Source organism: Mastigoproctus giganteus, chromosome 5 (assembly GCF_048544385.1).
Source record: "Mastigoproctus giganteus isolate SK-2022 chromosome 5, ASM4854438v1, whole genome shotgun sequence".
Classification (NCBI taxonomy): domain Eukaryota; kingdom Metazoa; phylum Arthropoda; class Arachnida; order Uropygi; family Thelyphonidae; genus Mastigoproctus; species Mastigoproctus giganteus.
This window is the reverse complement of record NC_143579.1, coordinates 217,811,294-217,838,093: the sequence shown is the minus strand read 5'-3', so window position 1 is coordinate 217,838,093 and position 26,800 is coordinate 217,811,294. Positions and strand designations below refer to the sequence as shown.

At 37.5% G+C, this 26,800-nt stretch overlaps 1 protein-coding gene across 1 annotated transcript in view; it reads right to left on the bottom strand.

The window, feature by feature from the left end:
* The window catches only part of LOC150086112 (rho family-interacting cell polarization regulator 2-like), a 324,874-nt gene that overhangs the window by 261,900 nt on the left and 36,174 nt on the right, over positions 1 to 26,800 (bottom strand). Inside the window, exon 2 of the mRNA XM_090374381.1 lies at positions 4,240 to 4,331. Within this exon, the coding sequence (XP_090230507.1) occupies positions 4,240 to 4,252 (13 nt within the window). The 5' untranslated portion in view covers positions 4,253 to 4,331. The remainder of the gene's footprint in view (positions 1 to 4,239; positions 4,332 to 26,800) is intronic.

Genomic DNA, 26,800 nt, shown 5'->3' with positions numbered 1-26,800 from the left:
ACTTATTCGCTCATCACGAACAGTGACTGATTGATTGTTAGTGTTCTAGAATCTAGGGCCATCAGCAACTTAGACGACGTTGCATGAGTTCTGTGGTCGATTTGCCCGTTTGCTGGACGAAATATTAGAGTTTCCAAGAGGGAAAAAACCAACTGACCAAGCATGAGACCAACTAACTCACTACATTATGAAAAAGGTCCATAAATATTCTCATGTCACTGACGGGTTTCGTAGGGTCACAGACAGTGACCGGTCATTTTTTTCTCACATAGTCCCGATGAATGTCTCTTTCCGCCGTCGAATCAAACTTCTCACCAAGATTCCGAATTTTTAAAGCCAATTTACTATAACGCGTGTTCTGGTACGCGTGAGACTTTTAACTTTGTCATGCAGAATGATTAGCTTCTTTCTCCTAATAAACCAGAAATCTTCCTTCGCATAATTAATCGAGTATGCGGAAGTACTATTAAAAATCCTGAGTTTCATTGTAGGACATATGTCTAACAACAACTAATAACAGCTGTACAGAAAACAGTTGCAATAAGCTTTCCATAAAAAGCTGGAGAAGGGGTTCTGCAGTATGCAAAAATCTGATCCAAAATAAATGAGGACTGCAGGTCTTCATGTGTTTCAAAACCACTCTGTAACTTGGGGAATGTCAGAGTTAAAACTATAAATTCTGTACCCCTCTCCCTCTGGCAAATTGTTGAACGATTCCACGTGTTCTTTAACAACCGTGCCAAACATGATGATATGGTCGTTTTTCCACCGGGTAACAATGATGTCTACCTACGTTGTTCCCATTTCCCTCTCACAGATAACGATTAAACCCAGAAGCTTTCATTATTCATGAGATATACTTTATGATGAGCTGGGTCTTTTTAATAAAAGAAAAAAGACTATCGCACAGAATGAAACACTCAACAACATATGAACTATACTTCCTGGGGACTTTATTAGGACCATCAGCTAATTAGTATGATGAAGCACGTTGGCCCAAATTACTGCTCCCAAACAATATGACCTGAACAACAAGGTGTTGAAAAGTGACATGAGAAAACTGTACCATATGTAACAAAACTGTTCTCGGAGCAATGTAGATAGAAGACTGTGCTGGCAAACATGCCCTTCCAACTTATTGCACAGATGCCCAATGGGATTGGGCTGGGCAGATGCATGAAGTCTTTGTCGTGTTCCTCAACCCACTCTTCCACACATTTGGTATAATGGATGGCTGTAATGTCAGCTTGAAAGTATTCTTCTCCACAAGGGCACTGCTGGGTGTCTGATCTACAGTGATGTCCAAATGTGCATTGATGGTGTCCTCTAGACCAGGGAACCAAGCATATACCATGAAAACACACCCACAGCATTATACCCACAGTTATCTCCAAAAACGTAGATAGACTGTGCTAGTAAACATGCCCTTCCAACTTATTGCACAGATGCCCAATGGGATTGGGCTTGGCAGATGCTTGAAGTCCTATGCTGCCAGTAAATAACAGGATGATTCCAGTATCTAGGACAAATTTTTCCATAAGTGCACTCTACCATCAGTACTGAAAACAAATTCAGACTCATCAGATATGACTTGCCTTGTCTTCTTGAATCCACCCTTTGCATCCCTGGCATCAACACATCCATATTTTTCAGCTGGTGTCTGAGATCAGTGGCTTCTTGAAAGGTCTACTTCCATAGCACATTCTTTGCAGAGTTCCTCACATAGGACGAGTACTGATACCACATGATGATCATCATCAGCCATTTTCAATCCACTGCAGGATGAAGGCCTCTCCAGCAACTTTCTAGTTCCTTCTGTTTTGAGCACTGGCCATCCATTTACTAAACACAAACTCAAGAATTTCATCTATCCATCTCCACTTTTGTCTTCCAGGTTTTCTTCTACCTCCTCTTGGGTACCATTCTGTTATTTTCTTAGTCCATCTGTCATCATGTCTTCGAGCTATGTGTCCTGCCCAAGACCATTTTAGTTCTTTAGTTTTGATAAGAATGTCCTTTACTTGAGTTTGCTGCCTAATCCATGTGTTTCTCTTATCTAACAGTCTGATTCCCAATATAATTTGTTCCATTCTTCGCTGTGTAGTTCTCAGCTTCTCTTCCATTCTTTTGGTGAGGGCCCAAGTTTCACTTCCATAAGTCATGGTGGGGAGTATACATTGGTTCATTATTTTATGTTTCAGACAAACTGGGATATTGCTCCTCACTACGTGACTATATTTCCTGAATGCTATCCATCCAAAATTTATTCTTCTTTTGACTTCCAGCCATTTATCATTATTACAGCTAATAACTTGTCCCAGATAAGTATATGACTCCACCTTTTCAATTACTGCTCCTTCAATCATTATTTCCCTTTCCGTGACATACTTGTTCATCATTACTTTTGTTTTAGCCATATTCATCTTTAGTCCAAAATCCTTACTAACTGTGCATAAATGATTAAGATTTTCCTCTAATTCTTTGGGATCATGGCTTATGACCACAATGTCATCTGCAAATCGTAAATGGTTTAGGTACTCTCCGTTCACATTGACTCCTTTCTGCGACCAGTCTAATCTTCTGAAAGCTTCCTCAAGGGCAGCAATAAACAGCTTCGGAGATATTGTGTCTCCTTGTCGAACTCCTTTCTCGATTTTAAATTTCCTACTGTCTTTGTTTGTTCGTTTGTAGGCTTTACAGTGCAAGGGCAGCAAGGCCATAATGCACCTATCAAATGGAAGAATAACATTAACATTCAGCTTACTCAATCCAGTCAAGGCTTTAGATCTACCATTGAACTTATGGAACCATGGATTGCCAATCACAGCAAAGATTTTACTACTGATAGCAGTACTGTCTTTTGTGTTGTTTGTGAGAAGAATATTCCACAGAAAAATTTTCAATTCAACCAAAACACAAAAACAACATTGCAGCCAAGAAATAAAAAAGCATTGAAAAATTGTTAGAGCAGTCACTTTTAACCAAGAGAAGGGAAAATTTATTTTTTTAAATGACCTAGCTCTCATCTTGATAGGCAGAAATATTCCTTTTTAATAAGCTCAGTAGTCCAATGTCCAAACAATTTTTGGTCAAATATCATATAAATGAAAACATTCAAGATGAACCTACCTTGAGGAAAAAATTATTTGAATGCTATTTATGATGACATTATTTGAAACTTGTTGAGATACCGGAGAAAAGTACATCTGGATGAAATCGCAGATGCTTGTGGTTGTTATCCTAGGTGGAAAATCAGAGGCAGAAAATCAAAAATCAGACGCAGAACCTTCTCATTCAGATCGGCATATTCCAATTTATAAAATAAAAATAGCAATAAAATAAGATTAATATAAGTGTAATATTTAATATATTTCATTTACATTAATTCTGTGTACAATATTTATTCATTGTAGTGCTGCAAAGCACATTGCGATAAATAAATAAATATATTGTGTGTCAAGACCCTATACACATGCATGTGTGTGCATCTGGGATGTTGACAAGGATATTAGAGACAGGTATTGGCTCCCTAATCAAGCATTCTGACAAATGCACACGTGTAGCAAATTATGTGTGTTCAAACTTTCATTTCATGTTCCAGCTCTTTTCTACTCATTATACAAATTATAACACATCAGTGTTTTATAACTGGTATACTGCATTAATCTGGCATGTTGTATTATGCTGCACCTAGCCCATGCCATCATGAGTCAACTCTAGTAGGTGTGCAAAACAGAAAAAAAAAAAAAAAAAAAAATCCAAGAGCAGCCATATGGTTTATACACTATTTGGCTTTTTCAGAATAAAGGGCAAGATATAGCTTAAAACTCTGAATTTGAAAATTTAAAATGTTATTATTTTCTGACTAGCTCGTTTCCCATGCTTGGCAACACAAACCAACAAAACCAGAAGTGGTACCAAAGCTCTATGAAAAATTAACACTGGAGCAGACATTTAGCACTTGTATTAACATGGTACCATATATTTTTTTGTAGTACTTTTCTAATTAAAAAATCATTAATGATGCAGACTGAAAGTGAGCACAACCATAATGGAGAAATACTACAATTCAAAACATAATATATTAAGCCCCCCAACTAGAGGTTTAATGAATAGTAGGCTAAAATTGTATGATCCATTACAGTGTAAACGTTGCCTCACTTTTAATTTCTCCATATCAGGATAGCTTTTATTACTGTTAATTAATGAAATATTAGCTAAAGAAAATCCAAAATTTACCTTTGCCTTGCATTTCTACATCACTAGATATTAAGAACTGAGTCAGAGTTGGAAACTTAAAAATCAAGTCATGTCTGGCTGTTGATATATTTCTGTAAATTAAAAGAGCATGTTAATCATGAAATATCAAAAAAAAAAAAAAAACACCACTAATTAAAATATTTATCTAAGAACCATGCATTGTTTATTTAACAATTTAATAGCCTTGTTTCTAGACTATGTACAAGTATAGTGCAAAAGCATCAATAATACATAGCCAAATCTGAATTAACAGAATGTTAGCAAAACGGCATCGTTTTAAGTTATATCTCATATTGTGAATACCTTCACGAGTTGCCATGATATTGCACTACTTTGAATAAGTAACGCTTCACCTGAGGAGAAGACAAATGTTACTTATTCTCAGATGGATACCACCACCCAGATGGCACCATTTCAGGGCTATTTTGTATTTGTGTGTGATAACAACTCGACTATCCACTTGTCCCTATTAGACTTAGAAAAGCAAAAAGGTAGTGGGAAAGTAATAGTAGGAGTGGAAGAGGAAAAGAAGTGGGTGGAGAAGAAGAGCCAAATAGTCTCTCATATTGTGGAGTTATACTTAACTGTCTTGCCATCGTTGCATCACTCGGGTACCTACCCGCCCACCGAAGTAGGGCCAAATAGCCCTGAAACGGTGCCGTCTGGGTGGTGATATCCATCTGAGAATAAGTAACAGTCTTTTTGGTATTGGTATTGGAGTTTAAGGGCACACGGGCAGCTAAGGCCAAAATGTGCCAGATCCTATATTATTATCCTAAAGTAATATAATGTGTTCCATTTTGGTATTAGAGGAATTCATATATACGTATTTGCTTCAGAAAGGTATAGAGTGTAGCTAGGTTAGCCCTACTGCCAATCATGTGGTTAAGAGATAACGGTTCTTGCAGTTGTGATTGAGAATGGAAAGTACTTCTGAAATGGGAATAGTGAGGACAATCTAAAAGCATATGCTTGACTGTAAGCGGTAGTGTACAATGCGTGCATCGAGGTGGGTCATCCCCCATGAGTAGAAACATATCGGTTAGGTGCGTGTGTCCTATCCTTAGTCTTGCTAGTACAACTTCTTTCTGTCTATTTTGTCTGAAGCTGGAAATCCATAACGCTGATTCTGCTTTGATTTGGGGCAACTTGTTATTACTTTGTGCCTTCCATATTTCTGTCCACTGAAACATACAGACTTTTTTAATATGCTTCAAATAGTCTCTATATGGTACTTGGTAATTTGCTGGTGTTGTACTGTTTGGTTTTTTGGCTGCCTGATCTGCTCTCTAACTGCCTAAGATACCAGAATGCCCTGCAATCCAGCAGAATTTTACTGAATAATTCCTACTTCTAGAGGGTTAAACAGCAAATGATTTGTTTTTTGATTGGTTGTGATATTGAAAATTGATTGCCCAAAGAAGACATTGCACTCAATGAATCAGTGTATATTATACTGCTAGCATTGTGGAGAGTATTAATATTCTGTAAGGCTAGTTTGATTGCATATAACTCAGCAGTATAACTGCTACATTCAACTGGTAGTGATATGGACTTTTCCTAGCTGTAAAAGACGGAAAGACAGCTGCGGCACCAACGGCAGAACCTGTTTTTGAGCCATCTATATATTTGGTAGCTTTGTATATTGTTGAGGGCATGTTCTTTATGTAGTTGTTTGATATTTTCATCTGCCAGGGAGTTCTTTCCCCATTGCTGAAAGTGGGTATCACAGTCAGGGAGATTTATAGACCAGGGTGGATTAGGAATATCGCTCTCTTGAAGTATGTTATCAAAATCAATATTCCAGGTGTGAAGAAAATCTTTTAGTCTAATGCCAGTTGGTCCATTTTCAGTCGGTTTACTGTTATAGAATGCTGTCCACTCAGGATTCAAAAGCAACGGTCGAACGGGATGGTCTGGAAGGCTTTGAATTTTAGCTGCATAATTTAGAAGCAACATTTTCCTTCGAAGGTGAAGTGGAGGTTCGTGTGCCTTTACATACAGATTCTGAACAGGGGATGTTCTAAATGCACCCAGAGCAGTGCGAAGGGCACTGTATTGGATGGTATTAAGTCTGATTAATGCACTTTTCCTAGCTGAATCATATACGATAGCACCGTAGTCTAAACGAGATCTGATAAGTAGCACGATACAAATGTAATAGAGTGTATCTATCAGCTCCCCATGTCACAGCAGAAATGGACCTAAGTATATTAAGTTTCTTTAGACAAACAGTTCGGAGGTATGTGATATGTGAAACAAAGTTCAGTTTGGTGTCCAATATTAAGCCTAAGAAATGAAGATTACTGGTGAGAGGGATCAAATGGTTTTTTAATCTGAGTTCCAGTTCTGGGTGTAGCTTACGTTTTTTGCAAAAGTGAACTGAAATTGTTTTTTGATCTGATAAACGATATCCATTCTGCATTGCCCATGTCTCCAACTTATTTATGGAGAGTTGCAGTTGTCTTTCATTGGTATGAATATTTTGTGAACGGCAAGATATAGTTAGATCATCAGCATACAAATATAGTTCTACAGTGTTTGGGACGTTGTGTGATATGGTGTTCAGTCTAAGGAAAAAAGAGTAGAGCTCAGTACTGATCCTTGTGGGATACCTTCTTCTTGAGTGTAGGACCGAGAAAGTACAGATTGATAGCGGACCTGAAAGGTTCTGTGTTGAAGAAAATTTCTAATGAATTCTGGTAAGTGCCCTCGCAATCCTATGGAATGAAGTTCTCTTAATATGCCATACCTCCAGGTAGTGTCGAAAGCCTTTTCTATATCAAGACTTACCATTACAAGATGTTCATTTCTGACGTAAGCATTGCGGATGTTAGTCTCGGCTTTCACCATTAGATCTAAAGTGGATCTATTTTGTCGGAAACCAAACTGATTGTTGTTCATCAGTGCTTTAGTTTCAAGAATCCAGGTAAGCCGTCTGTGTATCATTCTTTCTAGGATTTTACTTAAGCAGCTAGTTAGAGAAATAGGTCGGTAATTTTCTGGAAGTGAGTGATCTTTTCCTGGTTTAGGAAAGGCTAAAATGATGGAATGATGCCAGGAAGATGGATATGTACCTTCAAGAAATATCCGATTATAGAACATTAATAGTAAATTCAAGGCTGCACTGTTTATATGTTTCAGCATTACATAATATATACCATCAGGTCCAGCTGCACTGTTGGGTGAGCTATTTAATGCTGTTTGCAGTTCAAATAGTTTAAACGGTTGATTATAGGCAATATATTGGATAGTATGGAATTTTATTTTGTACCTTTCAGCCAAAGCTTTGATTTTAAGAAAAGAGTTGCCATATGCTGACGTGGCAGATGTTTGGTAGAAATTCTCTGCAAGGGTGTTAGCTACTTCTTCAGAAGAAGAAATTTCCTGTCCATTTTTGATTAAGATGGGAGAAGGAAGTGGTGGATATTTCCCATTTAATTGCCGAATCTTTTTCCAGATGAGACGACTGCCAGTATCCTTTGTAATAGTGGAGGCAAACTGTATTCATGATTCCTTTTTGGCTTTTCTTCTAATTTATCTAGCTTTTGACTTTAGCCTTTTATATTGAATTAGGTTGTTGGTAGTTGGGAACTTCCGGAACAGGTTCCAAGCTTTATTTTTTTCCTTTTTGGCATTGGTACAAGCTTCATTCCACCAGTGTTTAAGGTTTTTGTGTTTACATGTGGAGGCTTGAGGTATTGCTTCGGAGGCATTGGTCAGTATTTGCTGGTAATATGCTCTGTGACATCATCAATGGGTTGTAGTCTGATCAATTGGCTATCAAAAGAAAGACGGGTTGAAAACTTTTCCCAATCTGCTCTGGAGAATTTCCATTTTGAGCGATTATCAGGATATGATGTTTGAAGCGTTTGGAATCTGCATATTACTGGAAAGTGATCACTATTGTGTGGGTCGTTTAATATTGTCCATTCTATACTGGGATATAATATGGGGGAACAGAGAGTTAAATCAATTGCTGACATTGATCCAGTGGGAAGGTGAGTATAAGTTTTTTCACCAGTGTTCAATAATGTTAGATTCAGTTGGTCTAGTATCGTCTCGATCAAGTGTCCTCTATTGTCCATGTGGTCTGATCCCCACAATGGATGATGCGCATTGAAATCACCAAGGATACAAAAAGGTGGTGGTATTTGTCTTATAAGGTCTTCTAGTTCTTTAGACGTGCACATCTTGTTAGGTGGAAGGTACAGAGATACTAGAGTTAGAATTTGCCCAACTGATACACATACAGCAATAGCTTCTAAGTGGGTTTGGAGCGGAATGTTTCTAGAGGGTATTTTACTGTCAACTAGAATCGCTACGCCTCCACGTGTGGATAATGAGGAGTTTATCTTTTCTGTAAAATGTAAAATTTCTGATTGATGGAGTTACTTGTGGAGTTAGATTAGTTTCTTGTATGCAAACAGCTATAGGACCATATCGGGAGATTAAATCATAGATGTCATCAGTATTGCTGCGTAAACCTCTACAATTCCATTGAACAATGTTCTGCATTATCGAGGTTTGAGGAGGGAAGGCGAGTCTGTGTGTTTCTTGTGAGTGGTTTGCTTTTGACGGTCATATTTCATTTTATCTTTTTTAGGAAAATTGGGACATCCGGGATCTGTACTCTCTTCTGTGTCATCAATTTGATCTGACGAAAATCCAGTCTCCATGTCATCTTCTGCATGAAGATCAAGGACTGTTTCATCGTGTGTAACTATATTTTCAGAGTCCATTCTATTTGAATTTGTCTTTTGTATTTCAGTGACTTGTTGCCTTCGTGATTTATTTGACATTTTATCACATGATTTTATTTTAGGCGGAACTGTGATAGGGGTATTACTTATTTCATCAACTAGAACCGGTTTGGTGGCAGGTTGAGATGTTGATAGCACAGATTGGGCCCATTCTGCAATGGATGTATTGGGCGGAATTGATACCTCAGTTTGGGTTGAAACAGCTTGGCACTTTAGTGTAATGGAAGCGTACGTGGTTTTTGGGACAGTTGACTTTATTTGCTTTCTTGCTTCTTGATATGTGACCTTATTCTCGATCTTGTACTTTTGTATTCTTTTTTCAATTTTCCAGAGTTCGCATGATTTTGAGTATGCTGGATGGTCATTCTTGCAATTTGGACATTCCGGAGCCTTTGCAGTACACTCTGTTTGTGAATGGTTTTTTGACCCGCAGTTAGGACAAGTGGTTTCGCCTTTGCATGTTGTCTGGGAGTGACCAAACTTTTGGCACTTGAAACATCTTAAAGGGTTTGGAATGTATGGGCGGATACGGCAGTTTAGGTAGCCTGCTTTAACTGAGGTCGGCAAATTCGGTGTACGTGTGGGAACAAGTTTGTCATCCTTCTTTATCATAATTCTTATTGCTTGAGTTACTTTCTGTTCTAGTAATTCCATGACTATCTCCTCTTCGGTTACGTTCAACAAATCCCACTCACTTATTACTCCTTTTGAGGAGTTCAAGGTGTTATGTGGTGAGACTTTGATTGGGATTCCGCTTATAGATGACATTTTTAGTAAAAATTCTGAATGCCTTGCTTGAGTGGTCTCAATTAAAAGATCTCCTGATTGGAGCCTTTTCACCATTTTCGGTGTACCTGCTGCATTCTCCAGACATCTCTGGATGACAAAAGGAGAGAGTCTGCTTAGCGGCCGAGTCGATAAAGAATGTATAATCAGAAAAGCTGGTGGTTCTGATTTGTTACAATCCTTTTTCAGTCTTTTTGGAAGATTGGGATCGTCTTCCATTCTGCGGGTCTCAGTATGTTGAGAGCCTGTTGGCTCTAGTTGTGCACATGCGTCACAGTCCATTGTTGCTCCTTTTAGCCCTGGGAGTGAGAGCTTTTCCTGCCAGATTTCCGGCCCCGCCACGTGGAGGCAGGAGTGGTGCCACCTAGTGGCCAAGCGGTTGGAGAGGTTAGTTTGTTAGTGCAAAAATTAATAAATATACTAGGAAAAGAAAGGTAATTTTCTGGGTTCTTACTTAGGATCTGTTAAATACAGAACCACTTATAAAGAAATAAGGATGAGAAAAGCACTGGAAAGAAAATAAAACGAAATCACTGAGAAAGAGCACTATATATCACTTAGGAAAATCGCTTTGACACTATCGCTTGGCACTCGGGGCCAACATTAGTCTTCTCCTCAAGTGAAGCGTTACTTATTCGAAGTAGTGCAATATCATGGCAACTCGTGAAGGTATTCACAATGTGAGATAACTTAAAATGATGCCGTTTTGCTAACAATCTGTTAATTCAGATTTGGCTATGTATTATTGATGCTTTTGCACTATACTTATACATAGTCTAGAGTCTAGACTATGTATAAGTATTAGCTATAGCTATAGAAAAGTCTCAAGCTATAGAAAAGTCTAGACTCTAGACTTTTCTATAGCTTGAGGCTTCAGCCCTAAATGCTCATATAGTGGAGTTATACTTCATAACTGTTTTGCCATCATTGCATCACTCGGGTACCTACCCACCCACCGAACAAGGGCCAAATAACCCTGAAATGGTGCCGTCTGGGTGGTGGTATCCATCTGAGAATAAGTAACATTAGTCTTCTTCTCAGGTGAAGCGTTACTTATTCGAAGTAGTGCAATATCATGGCAACTAGTTGTGAAGGTGTTCACAATATGAGATATAACTTAAAACGATGCTGTTTTGTTAACATTCTGTTAATTCAGATCTGGCCAAACAGCATTGCTTTAAGTTATATCTCATACTGTGATACCTTCACAACGAGTTGCCATGATATTGCACTACTTCGAATAAGTAACGCTTATTCAAAGTAATAATAACGCTCATTACTGCTTTCCATATGCAGTACAGCCACTCCCCGATTAACGTAAGGGTTGCGTTCCTCAGAGCTCTACGTAAGTCAGAATTTCCCCCGTGTTTGTGCAGCACCTCAAGCTATGGAAAAGTCTAGACTTTTCCATAGCTTGAGGCTTCAGCCAGCCCTAAACGCTTTATAGCCTTGTTTCTGTAATGACTTGGGGTGCAGAAAAACAGATCCCACTTCTATACAACAAACCAAAATAATAATTAAAAAAACATATAATATATATATATATTCTTGACTGACTGTATGTCAATTTCAAGCTTTATTATATTAATTACAGATCAGGATTATAATTTATTCATATTATTAGGGTAATAATGGGAAGCAGTATACAGCAGACTATAACCTGCTATAAATAGCAGGCACACTGTGTTGAATGACCTACTTATTATAGTACATGTCTATTTAAAGATGCAGTGATACATACATGATATAATTGTTATGCCTAAGGAACTAATTTACTCAGTACATATAAGTTTACCTGTGTCACAAAATTAACATAAAACTAAAAAAATAAATCATGAACACTTGATTTTTGTTTTTTAAATGTACTTGAAAGTTAATTAGAATTTTTGTTTACTGTATTTTGCAAGAGTTGTGCATATGTGAAACCTGCCAGCTGCAGTAATAATAAATATAAAGGGCCTATTTTAAACAATAATGTATCTCAAATGGCAAACTTGAGTTGGTTAAACTTAAAAAAATATGCAGTCTATGCAACTTAGTTGTACACTTATTTTAATACCATGCAGAATAAACTGAAATATTATTTCAGATTATTCTGCATATAATAATAAACAAAAATACTTCTCCTTGAGATAGAATATTAATTAAATGTCATTAAATACTGAAAAACAAAACAGTTGATCACAGTTAATAGCTTCTACTAAATAGTAGAATTCTAATTATCTGAAATTTTCACTTTATTTTTACTCCTAATTTCACTCAATGAAATTGATGAATTTAATATTTGTGTATAAACCCCAGGGGCTCACATCTGGTGAGTATGGGCTTGGCAAACCCAGGATCCTGAGCTGGATATCATCATTCTTCTCTTTCTTGCTTTCTTGGTGATCCCTTCTACTCTACTCTTTCTAATTTTTTTTTTTTTTTTTTGCTGTTGCAGCATGGGCCTCAGGCTTCCTTGCATCATATGGCAAATAATAATAAGATCCAAACCCCTGGCTTGTAGCCATGAAGGGTGTTGTGTATGGCGTGTGCTTTATGTATACAATAAAGAGCTCTTCTATCACACGAATATAATAAAAATAACAATTTCAATAAAATTGCATTATGAATGAAGCAAAGATCAAAATCGTCATTAAATAAATCACAATTTTTTTAGCTGAATTTTTTATGCATCACATCAGCATGGTTAATGTTATATAAAATTGCATAGATACCAGGGCAGCTTTGGTTTTTTCATGGGCAAAGTTCCAGTTATTTTATGTCTTGCACTTTAAATTATTATTTGAATAATCCCTCAATTTAACTTTCTATTAACAGGAGGTTTCTCTGTACAGCATAAACTGTAATACATTCTTTGGGCATTTTAATGGCAATGCACAAAACTAGAGACAAAGCATGAACTGTGCATTGGCTACAAGTTGTTTTCATAATAATAACAATCCATTCTTAACAATCCAGGTTATCACTCTTTGACAGATTGAGGAAACTGTTTCACCATTAATTATATGAATGAAAAAAAAAAAAAAAAATTGCATGTGAAGGAATAATATAATCAGTACACCATGGAAAGCAACAGCTAGCGAAACATTTATTACCCTTGAGATCACCACCAGATAGGCCAAATCACAAGAAGAATTAAATGCAAACCAAAACTGGTGTGTTTGAAAAAAAAAAAAAAAAAAAAAAAATACAGAATCTCACATTTAAAAACTATGGCAATATTTTAAATTGCAAAAGCATGTACAGTAAATAACATGTATATCATAATTGCAAATTAATTTTCTTTGTTTTTTACCTGCGTACCTTTATACCGTAGACAGAGCATGTTTAAAACCCATTATAAAAAAAAAAAAAAAAGAAAAAAGGAAGAAAAGAAAAAAAAGCAAAGTTGCAGAAAAGCTTAATTTTATAAAATGCACAGTGAAATCATGATCAGTGTAATAGTAATATATACTTTTACTATGGTGGGCTCAAGTATGGCAAACAGCATCTAGGGTGGGTGTTCTACTGCATTCCTCTATTTCACTTCATAAAATTATTTTTTAATGTAAATGTAGAGAAAGAAATATTCAGAATTTTATTTTAAAATGAGTTTTAAACACAGCTACATCAAATAAAGATTTATTTGATAATAAAAACATCACTTTTATTAACTAAATTATAATTATATTTAGCTGAGCATGGGTTTTGTTTTATGTAAAACTGACAAGAAACAAAACACATTTTAAAAAAAACAAAAATAAAATCTAATTTTCAAGCATTGTACCCATCACAGTCAATGTCAGATCAAGTTCATAGCAATTTCGTTTTCAAATAACATCACCAAACAGCCTCTCATCTGTCACTGCAGAACAAAGGTAGATTTTAATAGTTTCAATTGTGAGAAACTTCTTTCAGCACTGGCAACTGTAGTTAATGGTAAGGTCCTTAAAATACATAGTGCTACCCATATATTCAGGAAATTATCACTCATTTGTGTCATGGATGAATTGAAGAGCTTCTCATAGTAAGCCTTTCTCAGTAGGTAGAACAAAATGGGTGATTTTTCAGCTGGTTGAAGAGACCAAATCCATTTAAGTCAGAATGATCACTACTGATGAGGATGGAGATCATTCTGATATAAAAGGAACAGACTTGTAAATCCTTGCAAGTTAAGTCTAGTGGTAGTTTCCCTTGGTTATATAAAAATCCTCATTTTATAATTATCAAGCTGCTGTTTTAACAAAACACGAAAGGTGTCCAACTGTAATGTAGAAACACTCAAATATTTTCGCTGGTTTTTGCTTTATTGATTTATCTTGCCCTCATTATCAAACATTTTTCATCTATACTTTTTTCTAGGTCCCAAAAGGAAGTCTGCATCAAGGGATTCTGCAATCTCTTTTTCAACATTAACAAAACCTTCAAACCCACTATTTCTGTACCAAGACAAATACTCCAAACAACTTTTAAGAAGAGATATTACAGTTGTGATATTTACTGTCAGATTTTGCATAATCTTACTCTCACAATATTTACTTGAAATAAAATGTCATCCCATACAGTAACAGAATTAGAAATTTGAAGTCCATTAACTAATTTGCTATGCACTGCGCTTCATACAGACTTTTTGAATTGACTCAAATACCTTCTTTTGTTTCATGAAGTACAGTTCTTAGACTGCCAGTGTGACTTTCCCATCAGACACCACTTAATATATAAGAAATATATTATGAAATTGATGAAATATGAAATGATGATTATGAAATGTGAAACTGATGTTTGCAGAACACCCAAACATTTAGCCCCTGGGGTAATCACAGGCACTCCCAATCACTTAGCCCCACTCTAAAGCTGGCCCTGCTGAGTCCATATAGAAAATTTATTTTTTCCCATAAAATGCATCACTGGCAATCACAATGCACTGCCACATCTCTTCATTAATCTTCTCCCATAGGTGAATTCAGGGTAGGGCACTAGGGCAAGTGCCCCCCCCTGTCGTTTTTTGAAGATACAGAATTAATACAGAATATACAGATTTAAATTCCCTTTAGATACAAAAAAAAATATTTTTTCATTGTTAACATAGGATTTTATCTATTTTTGCATTGTGGCTCAACTATTTTTTTGAACTGACTAGAGTTGGCAACACTGATGCTGATGTGATGTGATGTGATCACCATTCTAGTTCAAGGCATACACAGTTTGGTCGTACACAATGTTTACTTCAAAGTAATTCAGAGTTTAGCTGTGTGCCTGTGTCAGCCAGTCACATTATGTTTTAGGGTCATATTTGTTTTGTGCCTTGTTTTTATACAAAGAAAAAAAAAAAAAAAAAAAGGTGCCCCTGCAGTCATTTTTTTCTGGATCCGCCATTGATGAGAAGTATTACTGTCATTGATTTACAGTAATGTATCACAATCGCTGAGGAGGCTTCCATCCTGCAGTGGGCTGATAATGGCTGCAGTTTACTTTTTTATCACAATCTTGATTGTTGTTTTGATGGAAGTACTATCTCCTCAGATAAAGGCACCAAATCAGTGCAAAGTTGGCAAAAATGTATGATGAAAGGTTGCAGAATGAAGCGACACTAAGTTAACAGTTCAAAGTGGCATTAAAGAATTAATGGCATTACAGATGGTTTTTTTTTTTTTTTATATATATTAGAATTTTATCTCACATGACTAGCAACAATAAAGTTGGTAATGTATTTATATTTCCATTAAGCACACAGCTTTGAGTGTTTTTATTTTAAAATTGACCATAATTAGTGAAATTTTTAACCAAGATAATGTATTAGCATTAGTAAAGACACATTATGCAAGAAAGAAAGCTTATATAGTACCAGAAAAAAAAAAAAAAAAAAAAAACCTTCTCATTTCACCCATCCACTCGCTCTCCAAATGTTTTTCTAGTTCTGCCTTGAATCTATTTAAGCTATCAACTTCTACAACGACAGATGGAAGTTTGTTCCAGCATTCAATCACCAGCTGGCTAAAGGCAAATTTCCGCACATCTATCCTACAACTGTGTTTCCTCCATTTGAATTTATGCCCTCTCAGGTGATTATTCTGAGCAAGAGGAAGAATCCCATCAGCATTTGGCTTGCTCAAACCATTCAAGGCTTTACACACTTCAATCAGATCACCTCGCAGACCACCCATTCATTCCCCTGACCAATCTTGTTGCCCTTCTCTGTACTCCTCATCAAGCAACTCCTCATCCTTCCTAAATGAGGCCTCTGGACCTGTAATCATTACTCAAGGTGTGGCCTGACCATTGCCTTATTATACAAGGGGATAATCACCTTATCCCTGCTAGAAAAATTCCTGTATATCACTGACATGACACCATGAGCTACCCTTGCAGACCGTCTGCACTGCTCAGAAAATTTCATCTGCCTGCACAATTACCCCCAGGTCCTTTTCACTCTCAGTGTAGTACCACATAGTTGATGTATTACTCTGGGGGTTACTGCTTCCCATATGCAGTACAGCCACTCCCCGATTAACGTAAAGGTTGCGTTCCTCGGAGCTCTACATAAGTCAGAATTTCCCCCGTGTTTGTGCAACACTCGCATGTTTGTGCAGTGCTCACTGAATTGATTGAATCAAAAAAGAAAATGTTCAAAAACATGTAAATAGAATTATTTATTGTATTTATTCTTTTTTTTTTTTTTTTTATCTCATGCACAGGAAAAATTACAAAATCGAGCAATTTAAAAAATTTCGAAATTATAATATTACAAAAGAAGAGAGGACACAGGCATAACGTCAGTAAGTTTTACCTCTCAAGCATCATTGCCAGAATCTGTGTACTTATCAGTTGATAAGTACACTGCTGCGGAGGTTGAGGGCTGTGGAGATTTAGAAGGGATCGGCCACTCAACCTTACGAAAGAACACATTAATGAATGACTGGACAGTTGTGTTTTTCTTTTCATTGTAGATTTCTTTGTAGCAAGCAAGCATATCATTCGTCCCTCTGTTAACTTTTAAGAATCATTCACTGTCAGGATCCATCCTCTCAAACCTCACCATTCCCGATGCTTCAAGAAATGCCATTGCCATCTCTCTCTCTCTCTCTCTCTCTCTCTCTCTGGTGATAAAGCGTGTCGGCTACACATCTGATTCATCTTGAGTTTTGTCAGCATTTTCTTCTTTCATTATCACTGCCTGCAAGTCAATAAGTTCTTCGTTAGATAATTCCTTCTCTTCGTCCTATATTAACTCCTCCTCTTTGGCATCAACCTCCAACTGAAATAGCTCTGCAACATATACAATCTTATCTGTAGCCTCTTCATATGATTTGTCTTTTTTCAAACCCTTCAAAGCCTTTTACGTGCTGTGGGCATATTTTCTTGCATGCGCCATTTAAATAACTTTTAGTAATTTCACCCCAGGCCTTATGTTTAAGATGGCGTGGTAAATATTGTAAGATTTCCAAAAGTCGCTTAACGTAAGATTTTTTTCACTGTCTACTGCAGACAATGCCTGAGCAAATGTTGTGCATATATAGATGCTTTTAAATTCGAAATAACACCATGATCCATAGGTTGGATGAATGAAGTCGTGTTTGGCAGTAGAAATATGACTCTCATGTTCGAATTGAAATCATCTAGATGCATAGGATGTCCAGGAGCATTATCTAATAGAAGCAAAATCGTGAAAGGAACGTCGTTGTCTTTACAATATTTTTCAACCTCGGGAATGAAGCAGCATTTAAACCACTCCCCAAAGAGATATTAATATCCATGCTCTCTGGTTCGATCAGAAATGCACGGGTAGGGTGGCTTTATTGATGCCCTTAAATGCACGAGGATTTCCAGAATGGTACACCAGCAGTGGTTTTAATCTGCAATCTCCTGCTGCATTAGTCCCAAGCAAGAGGGTGGCCCTATCTTTTGAAGCCTTGAAACCTGGCATTGTCTTTTCCTCTTTGGCAATGTATGTTCGATCTGACATTTTTTTCCAATACAGAGCAGTCTCATCAACGTTAAAAATTTGCTGCGTTGAATAGCTGCCCTCATCAATAATTTTTTCCAAACACATCACAAAATTTCTCTGCAGCTGCAGAATCGGCACTGGTGACTTCACCACATACTTTAATGTTTTTAGAACCCAGCGAGATGCTTGAACCTATTAAACCAGCCGTTGCTTGCCATGAACGGGTGGTTTGGGCTTAGGGTTGTTTGCCGTACTTATCCTTAATATCATCATAAATACTTCTTGCTTTTGCTTGAATAGCCATTGAACTCAGGGGCACTTGCTTCTGAATCTGATTTTCCATCCATATTATTAATAGCTGTTCCATCTTCAATATAGCACCCGAACACTGTTGATCTTAAGTGTGTTGATCTTTTGACATGTTCTTTTATACACGCACTGGCCTTTAAAATAGTATACACTGTTGAAGCAGAGAGACCTAATTACCGTGCAACAGATGACAAACTTTCTCCTGATTCATACTTCTTAATCATTTTCATCTTCATTTCTAAGTAAATTTTGTTTCGTTTCCTGGCACTGCTAGCACTTGCTCTTTTCGTGGTTGCTTTCTCTTCATCATTGTAATACGTAAATAGGAATGAAGACAAGTTTCTGAAAATTTATTTTTTATATGATTGATTTCAGCGAAGGGAACACATTTCACCATAATACCGTAACGTAAAACCCCACAGAATTCCAGTTATCGGTATTATCGCAAATGCAATAAGATCGAGTTTACTACCCGTTTATAACAAAAAAGCCCAATAAACTGGAAAATGCAAATTGTTTTTATTGTTTTTTGGTCGTGACGTGCTTTAGAAAAATATCACAAAGGCATTCAAAATTGATCCATATAATGGGAACATATGATAACGATGAAAGTCTAGTCCAATTTCTGTTATAAAAATTTATCTTTTACAGAGATAAATAGCTTAGTAATATGGTGAAATTTTCAACTTCCAAGGCCTTGGAACAAATTACAAAAAAAAAAAAAAAAAAAAAAAAAAAGAAAAGTTATTGGGTTCACATTAAGATACCTCCATTTATCCCAACAGATGCAAAATATGTTGCCATCTGTTTTTTTTAGTTTGCACCAGCCGGCAAAAACTTACGTAAAGTCGAATTTGCGTAAATCAAGTGTTATGTAAGTCGGGGAGTTCCTGTACTGTACTGTACATTTGACAAAATGTTAAACTTCACTTGCCACCTCTCAGCCCATTTGCTCAACTTTTCTAGATCCTGTTGCATCAGCGTACTGTCATCAGTGTCATTAACAACCCTGCCAACATTCGTATCATCTGCAAACTTCAACATTAAGCCTGATATACCATCATCGATATCATTAATAAATACAGAAAACAAGAATGGACCCAACACGGAACCCTGGGAGACTCATTTAAAAATATTAGTCCATGAAGAGCAGTGTCCATTGATTACCACTCTCTGTCTTCTCCAACTCAACTATCCCTTTATCCATAGCAGCAATTTGCCTCCAATGCCACACTGCTCCAATTTGTATAGCAGTCTTCCATGTGCAACAGTATCGAAAGCCTTTCTAAGATCCAAATATATGATATCAGAATTATTCTTTGCATCCAGTTCCTTTGTGACCACATCATAGTATCCAATCAAATTGGTCAGACAAGACTTCCCCTTAACAAACCCATGCTGTAACTGAAGTCTTGTCTAGATGATCCTGCGGTGCTTCTTTAACCAGTGATCCATTAATTTCCCTGGAACAGAAGTTAAACTAACAGGCCTGTAATTACCTGTGTCACCCCCCTTGATTTTCCTTTGCGAATTGGAGTCACATTTGACATCTCCAGTCCATGGGTGCCTCCTCTGAGTAAGGGTTTGCTTACTTCCTCTGCTGCCTCCTTTAATATAACTGGATAGATCCCATCCACCCTAGGTACCTTTATTAAGTTTATCTTCAACAATTCTCCTCCACTTTGCTCTCAGTTATTACAAAATTATCTAGCTCACTGCCAGAGTTTAATTCACCTCTGGCATTCCCCTCCATGAATAACTCCTCATGTGTGAGTGTAGATGCAAAATACTCATTTAGTTTGTTAGCTACCTGAGCAGGATCATCAATAGTTGAACCATTGATATCAAGTGGGCCAATCTGATTCATCCCTTTCCTTCTAGCGTTTACATAAGTAAAGACCTCTTTGCTGTTTTTCTTTGCATCCTTTGCCTGCCTCTAACCTCCTTTGTGACTTGGTTTCAGACCAGCTTATATCTATCATAGGCTTCTGTGTCACCTGTTAATTTATATGTATCCCATGCATTTTTCTTCTCTGCCACATGTCTCATTAGGTCATCTGACCTCCATCAATTTAGGCTTTAACCTTGAACAATATTTCTTAGTTGGTATGAAAAGCCCAGGATTATAGGTTGGTATGAAAAGTTTCCAAGATTAATTGTTTCAATGGTTCTTATTTTGAATTTGCTGTTGGCAACGTTATCCCACTGTACAGAATTTAAATACAGTCTCAGACCACCATAGTCACCTTTACAAAAGCAAAAACCCTTCCCTTTACCCTTGATGGTAGTTACCTCTTTGAGTAAATCCCACTTCAACACACTGTGATCACTGCCATCTAGTGGTTCCTTTATCTGCAGATTCTTAATGCATGAAGAATCACTACTGATAATCAGATCAAGAGTATTATTCCCTCTAGATGCCTCCCAAACATGCTGCTGTACAAAACAATCATCCAATAAATCGACAAAAGCCTTGCTGGTGTGTGTGACCAACCCACAAATTCCAGTCAATATCTAGGAAATTAAAATTTCCCCATTATAAGACACTCTGATTTACTGGCTCACTCTATTTCTCCGTACAGCTGTTTATTATACTTATCAGCGTCATTATGCCTATAATACACGCCAATTCTCAATTTTGCTTTCCCAGTGCTTACGTCACACCAAACTGACTCCACTGTCCAACCATATTGACTGGCTGTACTTTCTTGGATTTTATGTTTCTTAACTAATAGCATAACCCATCCTCCCTCCCTTCCTATCCTGTCTATCCTTCCTGTACACATTGTATTCCCCAAATTCGATTTCTGCATTCCTTATTTCTGTGTGACACCACATCTCTGATATCCCAACAATATCTGCCTTTGATGTTTTGACCAGGACCTCAAATTCATCAAATTTATTTACCAAACTCCTAGCATTGGTGTACACGCAAGTATACATGCACCTGTTCCTATTCTTAGCTACCCTAACACAGCCCATATATTTACTTGTTCCGCATTGATTCCCAGCAGTCTCTGAAATCTCCTGCACCTTATTTTCCAGGCTGCTGCTCATTCCAATAGAAGCAGTGCAAGAATCACTTTCACCTTTGCCAGCGGCTACTGTTAATCTATTATCCCCCCTCCCAAGCCAGCAGTTTTCCGACCCATCTAACACTGCCTCGATATCATCGGCATATATTCTTGCATCCTTTCTATTTAAGTGTATCCCATCCCATCCCTGTAGAAGCAGTCTCTCCTATTAACAAGCAGAGACCAGGCAGAGTAAAATTCTGCCCCTTCAGCCTTGCCCAATCTCTCCAGGGCTGAATTGATTGACAAGGCTCTCATCATATACTCCCTGCTATCGTGTCTGGGCCGAATTGCAGCCACTTTCAAATTCAACTCTAACTCATGGCTTTTTTTCAACACTGACCTGTACTTAAGTAATTTCGCCGGTCTTCTACTCTTAATATCATTGGTGCCAATGTGTACAACAATATCACCTTTTGTGCCTTTAAAAGATATCTGCTCTACAAAGTCATGAACCTTTGCCACTGGCAGACATACCCTGGTCCTGTTCCACCTATCCATTTTGCACAATATGTTCCCGTTTCCCTGACAATAGAGTCACCGACAACAGCTAGTTCCTGTGGGACCAGCACATTCTGCCTTGGGGGTTGCTGCTGTGTTGCGTGATGTTCAAAGTGCAAGCTCTGGCATTGATGTGGGTGGCTGAGAGCTTGATGGGCCCCCTCAATTTAAATCCTTCGAGGGCATCCACCCTGTCCTTCAAGCTCTCATATATGCCCATAACAATGCTGAGTTGGTGCCTGATTTCTTCACACTTCTTATATCGCGCACACACTGAGACATTCCCCTTGGCAAAATCATGTCCCGTTCCTGACTGTTCCATAAACATCAAACAAGCAGTACATTTCAAAAGGCTGTGATTCAGAGGACAACTACCCACCCTCAGTTCTCCTTGAACCACAGCACTCCCCATTAGCTTGAGTCTTTTTTTTTTTTGCTTTGCTGCTCTGGTCTGAGTATCTTAGACTGCCAGTATGACTTTCCCATCAGGCACCACTTAATACATAAGAATTTTATTATGAAATTGATGAAATGTGAAATGATGATTATGAAATGTAAAACTAATGTTTGCAGCACACCCAATCACTTAGCCCCTGGGGTAATACCCGGCACTCCTAATCACTTAAACCACTCTAAAGCTGGCCCTGCTGAGTCCATAGAGAAATTTTTCCCCCCCATAAAATGCATCACTGGCAATCACAATGGATTGCCACTTCTCTTCATTAATCTTCTCTCATGTTATCATCATCTTAGCCTATCACAGCAATGGCTGTGTTGCAACAACAGCAATAACTCTAATCAAAATGAATATGTATGCTACTGTAATGGCATGTTCAAGTAAGTATTTTCAGAAAAATCAACACGTCATTTGAACAGATGGAAGCTGGAGAGTGCAATAAACAGTTCCCTAAGCACATTTGTTAACAGTTACTCATATTACATACACTGGATAAAAATCATAAATGAAAGCACACTTCACTGATGGCCTATAACTTGTAAGGCTGCTTTAATTTTTTTTTTTTTTATGAAAGGAGCATATCTACCAATCACCTGGAGAGAAATTGTGGCTATGCTGCCCAGTTCACAATAGGTTTACAGTTATTCATGTTTTGTGCAGTATACTGCAAAGTAGAGTAATGAAGACTGAAATGGGATGGGATGGGATGGGATGGGATGGGATGGGATGGAATGGAATGGAATGACATAGCACGGCTGTGCTCTGTGTTATATTAAACAACAGGAATAATGTTACATATATAGGAATAATGCCATTTATGGATTCAAGGCTACAAACTGTAAATTAAAATAATTTTGTGCTCTTGGAAAATTTTTCCATATATAAGAATATTTTTTTTTCCCATATATTTTTCCATAAACAGGAATAATGCCATTTATAGATTCAAGGTTACAAACTGTAAATTATAATAATTTTGTGCTCTTGGAAAATTTTTCCATATATAGGAATATATATTTTTTTCATATATTTTTCCATAAACAGGAATAATGTGACATATATAGGAATAATGCCATTTATGGATTCAAGGCTACAAACTGTAAATTACAATAATTTTGTGCTCTTGGAAAATTTTTACATTTTTAAGGAAATCCCACATCAACACAATGATCACTGCCATCTAGTGGTTCTCAACATTAGTTCAATTGTTAAGTAAATCCTCAGATCATCTACTCTTAATATCATTAGTACCAAACATATATGACAGTATCACATTTTGTACCCCTAAAAGATGATATGATGACAGAATTGGCTGGAAAATGTTGGTCTCCAATGTTCAAATTGAATATGAAGAAGAAGAAATGATGATAGCTACTATACAGCATTATCATAGGAGCAACACTATCGTCATCTTTTAAGGGTACAAAAGGTGATACTGTCATATATATATATATATATATATATGGCTGGAAAATGTTGGTCTCCAATGTTCAAATTGAATATGAAGAAGAAATGATGATAGCTACTATACAGCATTATCATAGGAGCAACACTATCGTCATCTTTTAAGGGTACAAAAGGTGATACTGTCATATATATATATATATATATATATATATATATGTTGGTACGAATGATATTATAGGAATCTGAGGATTTACTTAACAAGTGAAGGCCAACGTTTAAACCAGTAGCAGTGATCACAGCATGTTTATGTGGGATTTCCTTAAAGATGTAACTATTGTCATGGGGCAAAGGGAAGGGCTCCTGCTTTTGTAAAGGTGACTATGATGGTCTTAGACAGTTTTTAAAATCTGTTTACTTAAACAAACTAATGACATTATCAACAGTGATTTATACATGCAAAAAATTTAGAGTAGTAACTGTAGAAGCCAGTGGGCTTTTTATACCAACTAAGAAATAACATCTACTTATACTTAAGTAGATGTCTGATGAACTGATGACAATTGTGCCAGAGAAGAAAAATACATGGGATGCTTATAAATTATCAATTGACAGAGAAGAATAAAGTAGATATAAACTAGTAATCAAGTCAAAAACAGGTTAGACAAGCTAAGGCATATTACGAGAAGTCTTTGACAAAGAATGCAAAGAAAAGCAACAAAGACTTCTTTGTTGTTTCTTCAACAACTTGCTCTACTTGATATCGATGGTTAAACAGTTGATGATCCCGCTCAGGTTGCTGACAAACTGAATAGATATTTTGCATCTACATTCTCACATAAGCAACTTTTTAGGGATAGTGATGCCAGAAGTGTATCAAATTCTAAAAGGGAGCTATATGATTTTGTAATAACAGAGGAAAGTGAAAGAGAAATTGTCGCAGTGAGAAGGGCACCTATGGTGGATGGGATCTATCTAAACACATATGTGTGAGAGATATGTGCGTGTGCATGTGTTGTGCCATACAGTGTCTGTTTATGCCCCTGATGTTAATTTAGTTTTAGATAGTTATATTTAACTTTATAGAATGATTCGCCCACCGGTGAATTCCTCTTCCTCTGCTCAAGCCTGATGTGGTATCATCTTCGTAATATGAACAGGTATTTCTAATTTTTAAATATTCCTGCTCACTTTTGAATCCCTCCATTACATTGTATGCATAGCACTTTAGCCTTCATGAACCAGGCAAAAGCCCAATTACCCTAAAGGCATAAGGTGACTATGTGTCAACTTTGACCAAGTCACAAAGCATCGCATTACCAAGATCCCTATGGAGATTCTCCCTCTCTTCAATCTTTTGTGTTAAGTACACCCGTCTCAACCATTTAAACTTTCTTGTGTTCTCACAGTCATCACTGTGGAACGCAAATATAAAAGCTGCAAGCTGAATAGTGCCAGAGGGAAAAAACTAGTAGGAATTAAAGACTAACTCCTAAAAGTGAGCATTGTTTACTGCTTCCAAGTGATTTTAAGACCCGAAATCAGGCATGTCACGAAAACAGAATAACTTGCAACAATCTGTCTGTCTAGCCTGCCACGACGGGAAGGAACCAACCAACTATTCGATGTCATGTATGCAAATTTACCTTTTGTGCCCACTCGGTTAAAACAGACATCACACATCTTTTCAAACAACATCAGAGAAGGTTCGCATGTGACAAATGCCTTGGAGATGTCTCTGAAATGTGCCTCTCTCCCTGACTGAAACTAGCGTTAGCGACCAGACAATCCCTGATCCAAGTCAACATTCTCGGTCAAATACTGGTTTGCCTGAACCTTCACTCATGACCATCGCATGTGATGAAGCAGTGGGCAACGCAACATCACCTGACAGCACTGCCAATCACGTTATATGCAGCACTAACACCCCAATTTTCCATCAGATCATAACAATGATCAAAATTGTGCCTCGAACGCTAACATATTCTCCATCTCAAGCCAGTCACTAGTCACAACAGATACTTCCAAGACAAAGGTAATTCTTCAAGAATTAATGCCGAAATTACAGTGTCGACACCTCCTCTACAGCCAGACAGTGCAGATTTCGTGATCCACCTAATTTACCTATTGAGGTCCCAAATTGTGGATCTCAAGGATGAGGTCTACTCACTGAGAAACCAAAATAAGCATATCACTCATATGCTGTCGGACCTCTGTTCTTTGGTGAGCCAAAATGGCAAGCTACCATTAATACCCAAAAGGACAAAAACTACTCATCCATTAAAGCCTCCACACCCAAATCCACTCAAAACAATCACCAGGAAGATCTGCAGACACTCCGACTGAGCATGCTAGCAGTGACCGATCATGCACTCATCAGAAAGACATACTCACACTCAGTGGCTGGTGAGCAACCACAGCTGCACGCTATTGAAGAAGTATCCCAGCGAGAGAACCAACCAGGAAATAACAAAGACTCCCTACAGGCCCAAGAACTAAACAATAATTTTACTAACACCCATCATGTTCTGCCCACCTCATATGCTGGTGTGCTTACCAACAGCCCTTCTAATGATACCTACGTCCCATCTGGAGATATACAAAATTCACTCATTCCAGCAGCCAACCCAGCCTCAAATTCCTCAGGATGTCGCTGAGCTACCAATATTGATCGCCCTCCACATCATGCTGTTATTTCTAACCAGACCTCTTTATCCCGCCAAGTAACAGCCTCCAAATCTCATCTGACACTGGCCGAGAAATATATCTCCGTCTCCAGATTTGGACCTAGAACCTCTCCTGAATCTATTAGGAGAATGTTTATTAAGGAGCATAACCTCTCAGTTCAGGTTAAACGGCTTAAAAGTTGGCAAACATCCTATGCCTCTTTCCTTATGTTTTCACCAGCTGTCTACCAAAACGTTGCAGATCTGTCTCCTGGCCCCAAGGAATATATATCAGACCCTTTTCTGAGGAAAACAGACCCCATCAACAATCTCAACTAATCCAACCTCCTCAATAGCAATCAAGGCCTCAAGGAGACAAGTATAAATGCTCCACGCTCCAGGTATTGTCTCAAAATGTGCGCAGCATAAGTCGCAATTATACTAGTGGTGAACCACATCAGCATCATCAAACTGATTCCATTAGCCTGCAATCACCAGCGATAGACAGTTCGGGAATGCTCATCCCAAGATGGGCCACGAATCAACAAACTCGAAAACCTGCCTTCAATAAAAACACTAGAGGTACGTGCCTTAAAAAGATCCCCAGGAATTATGCAGCCAGAGTCTTCTACCAGAATGTTAGAAGCCTTCGCAAC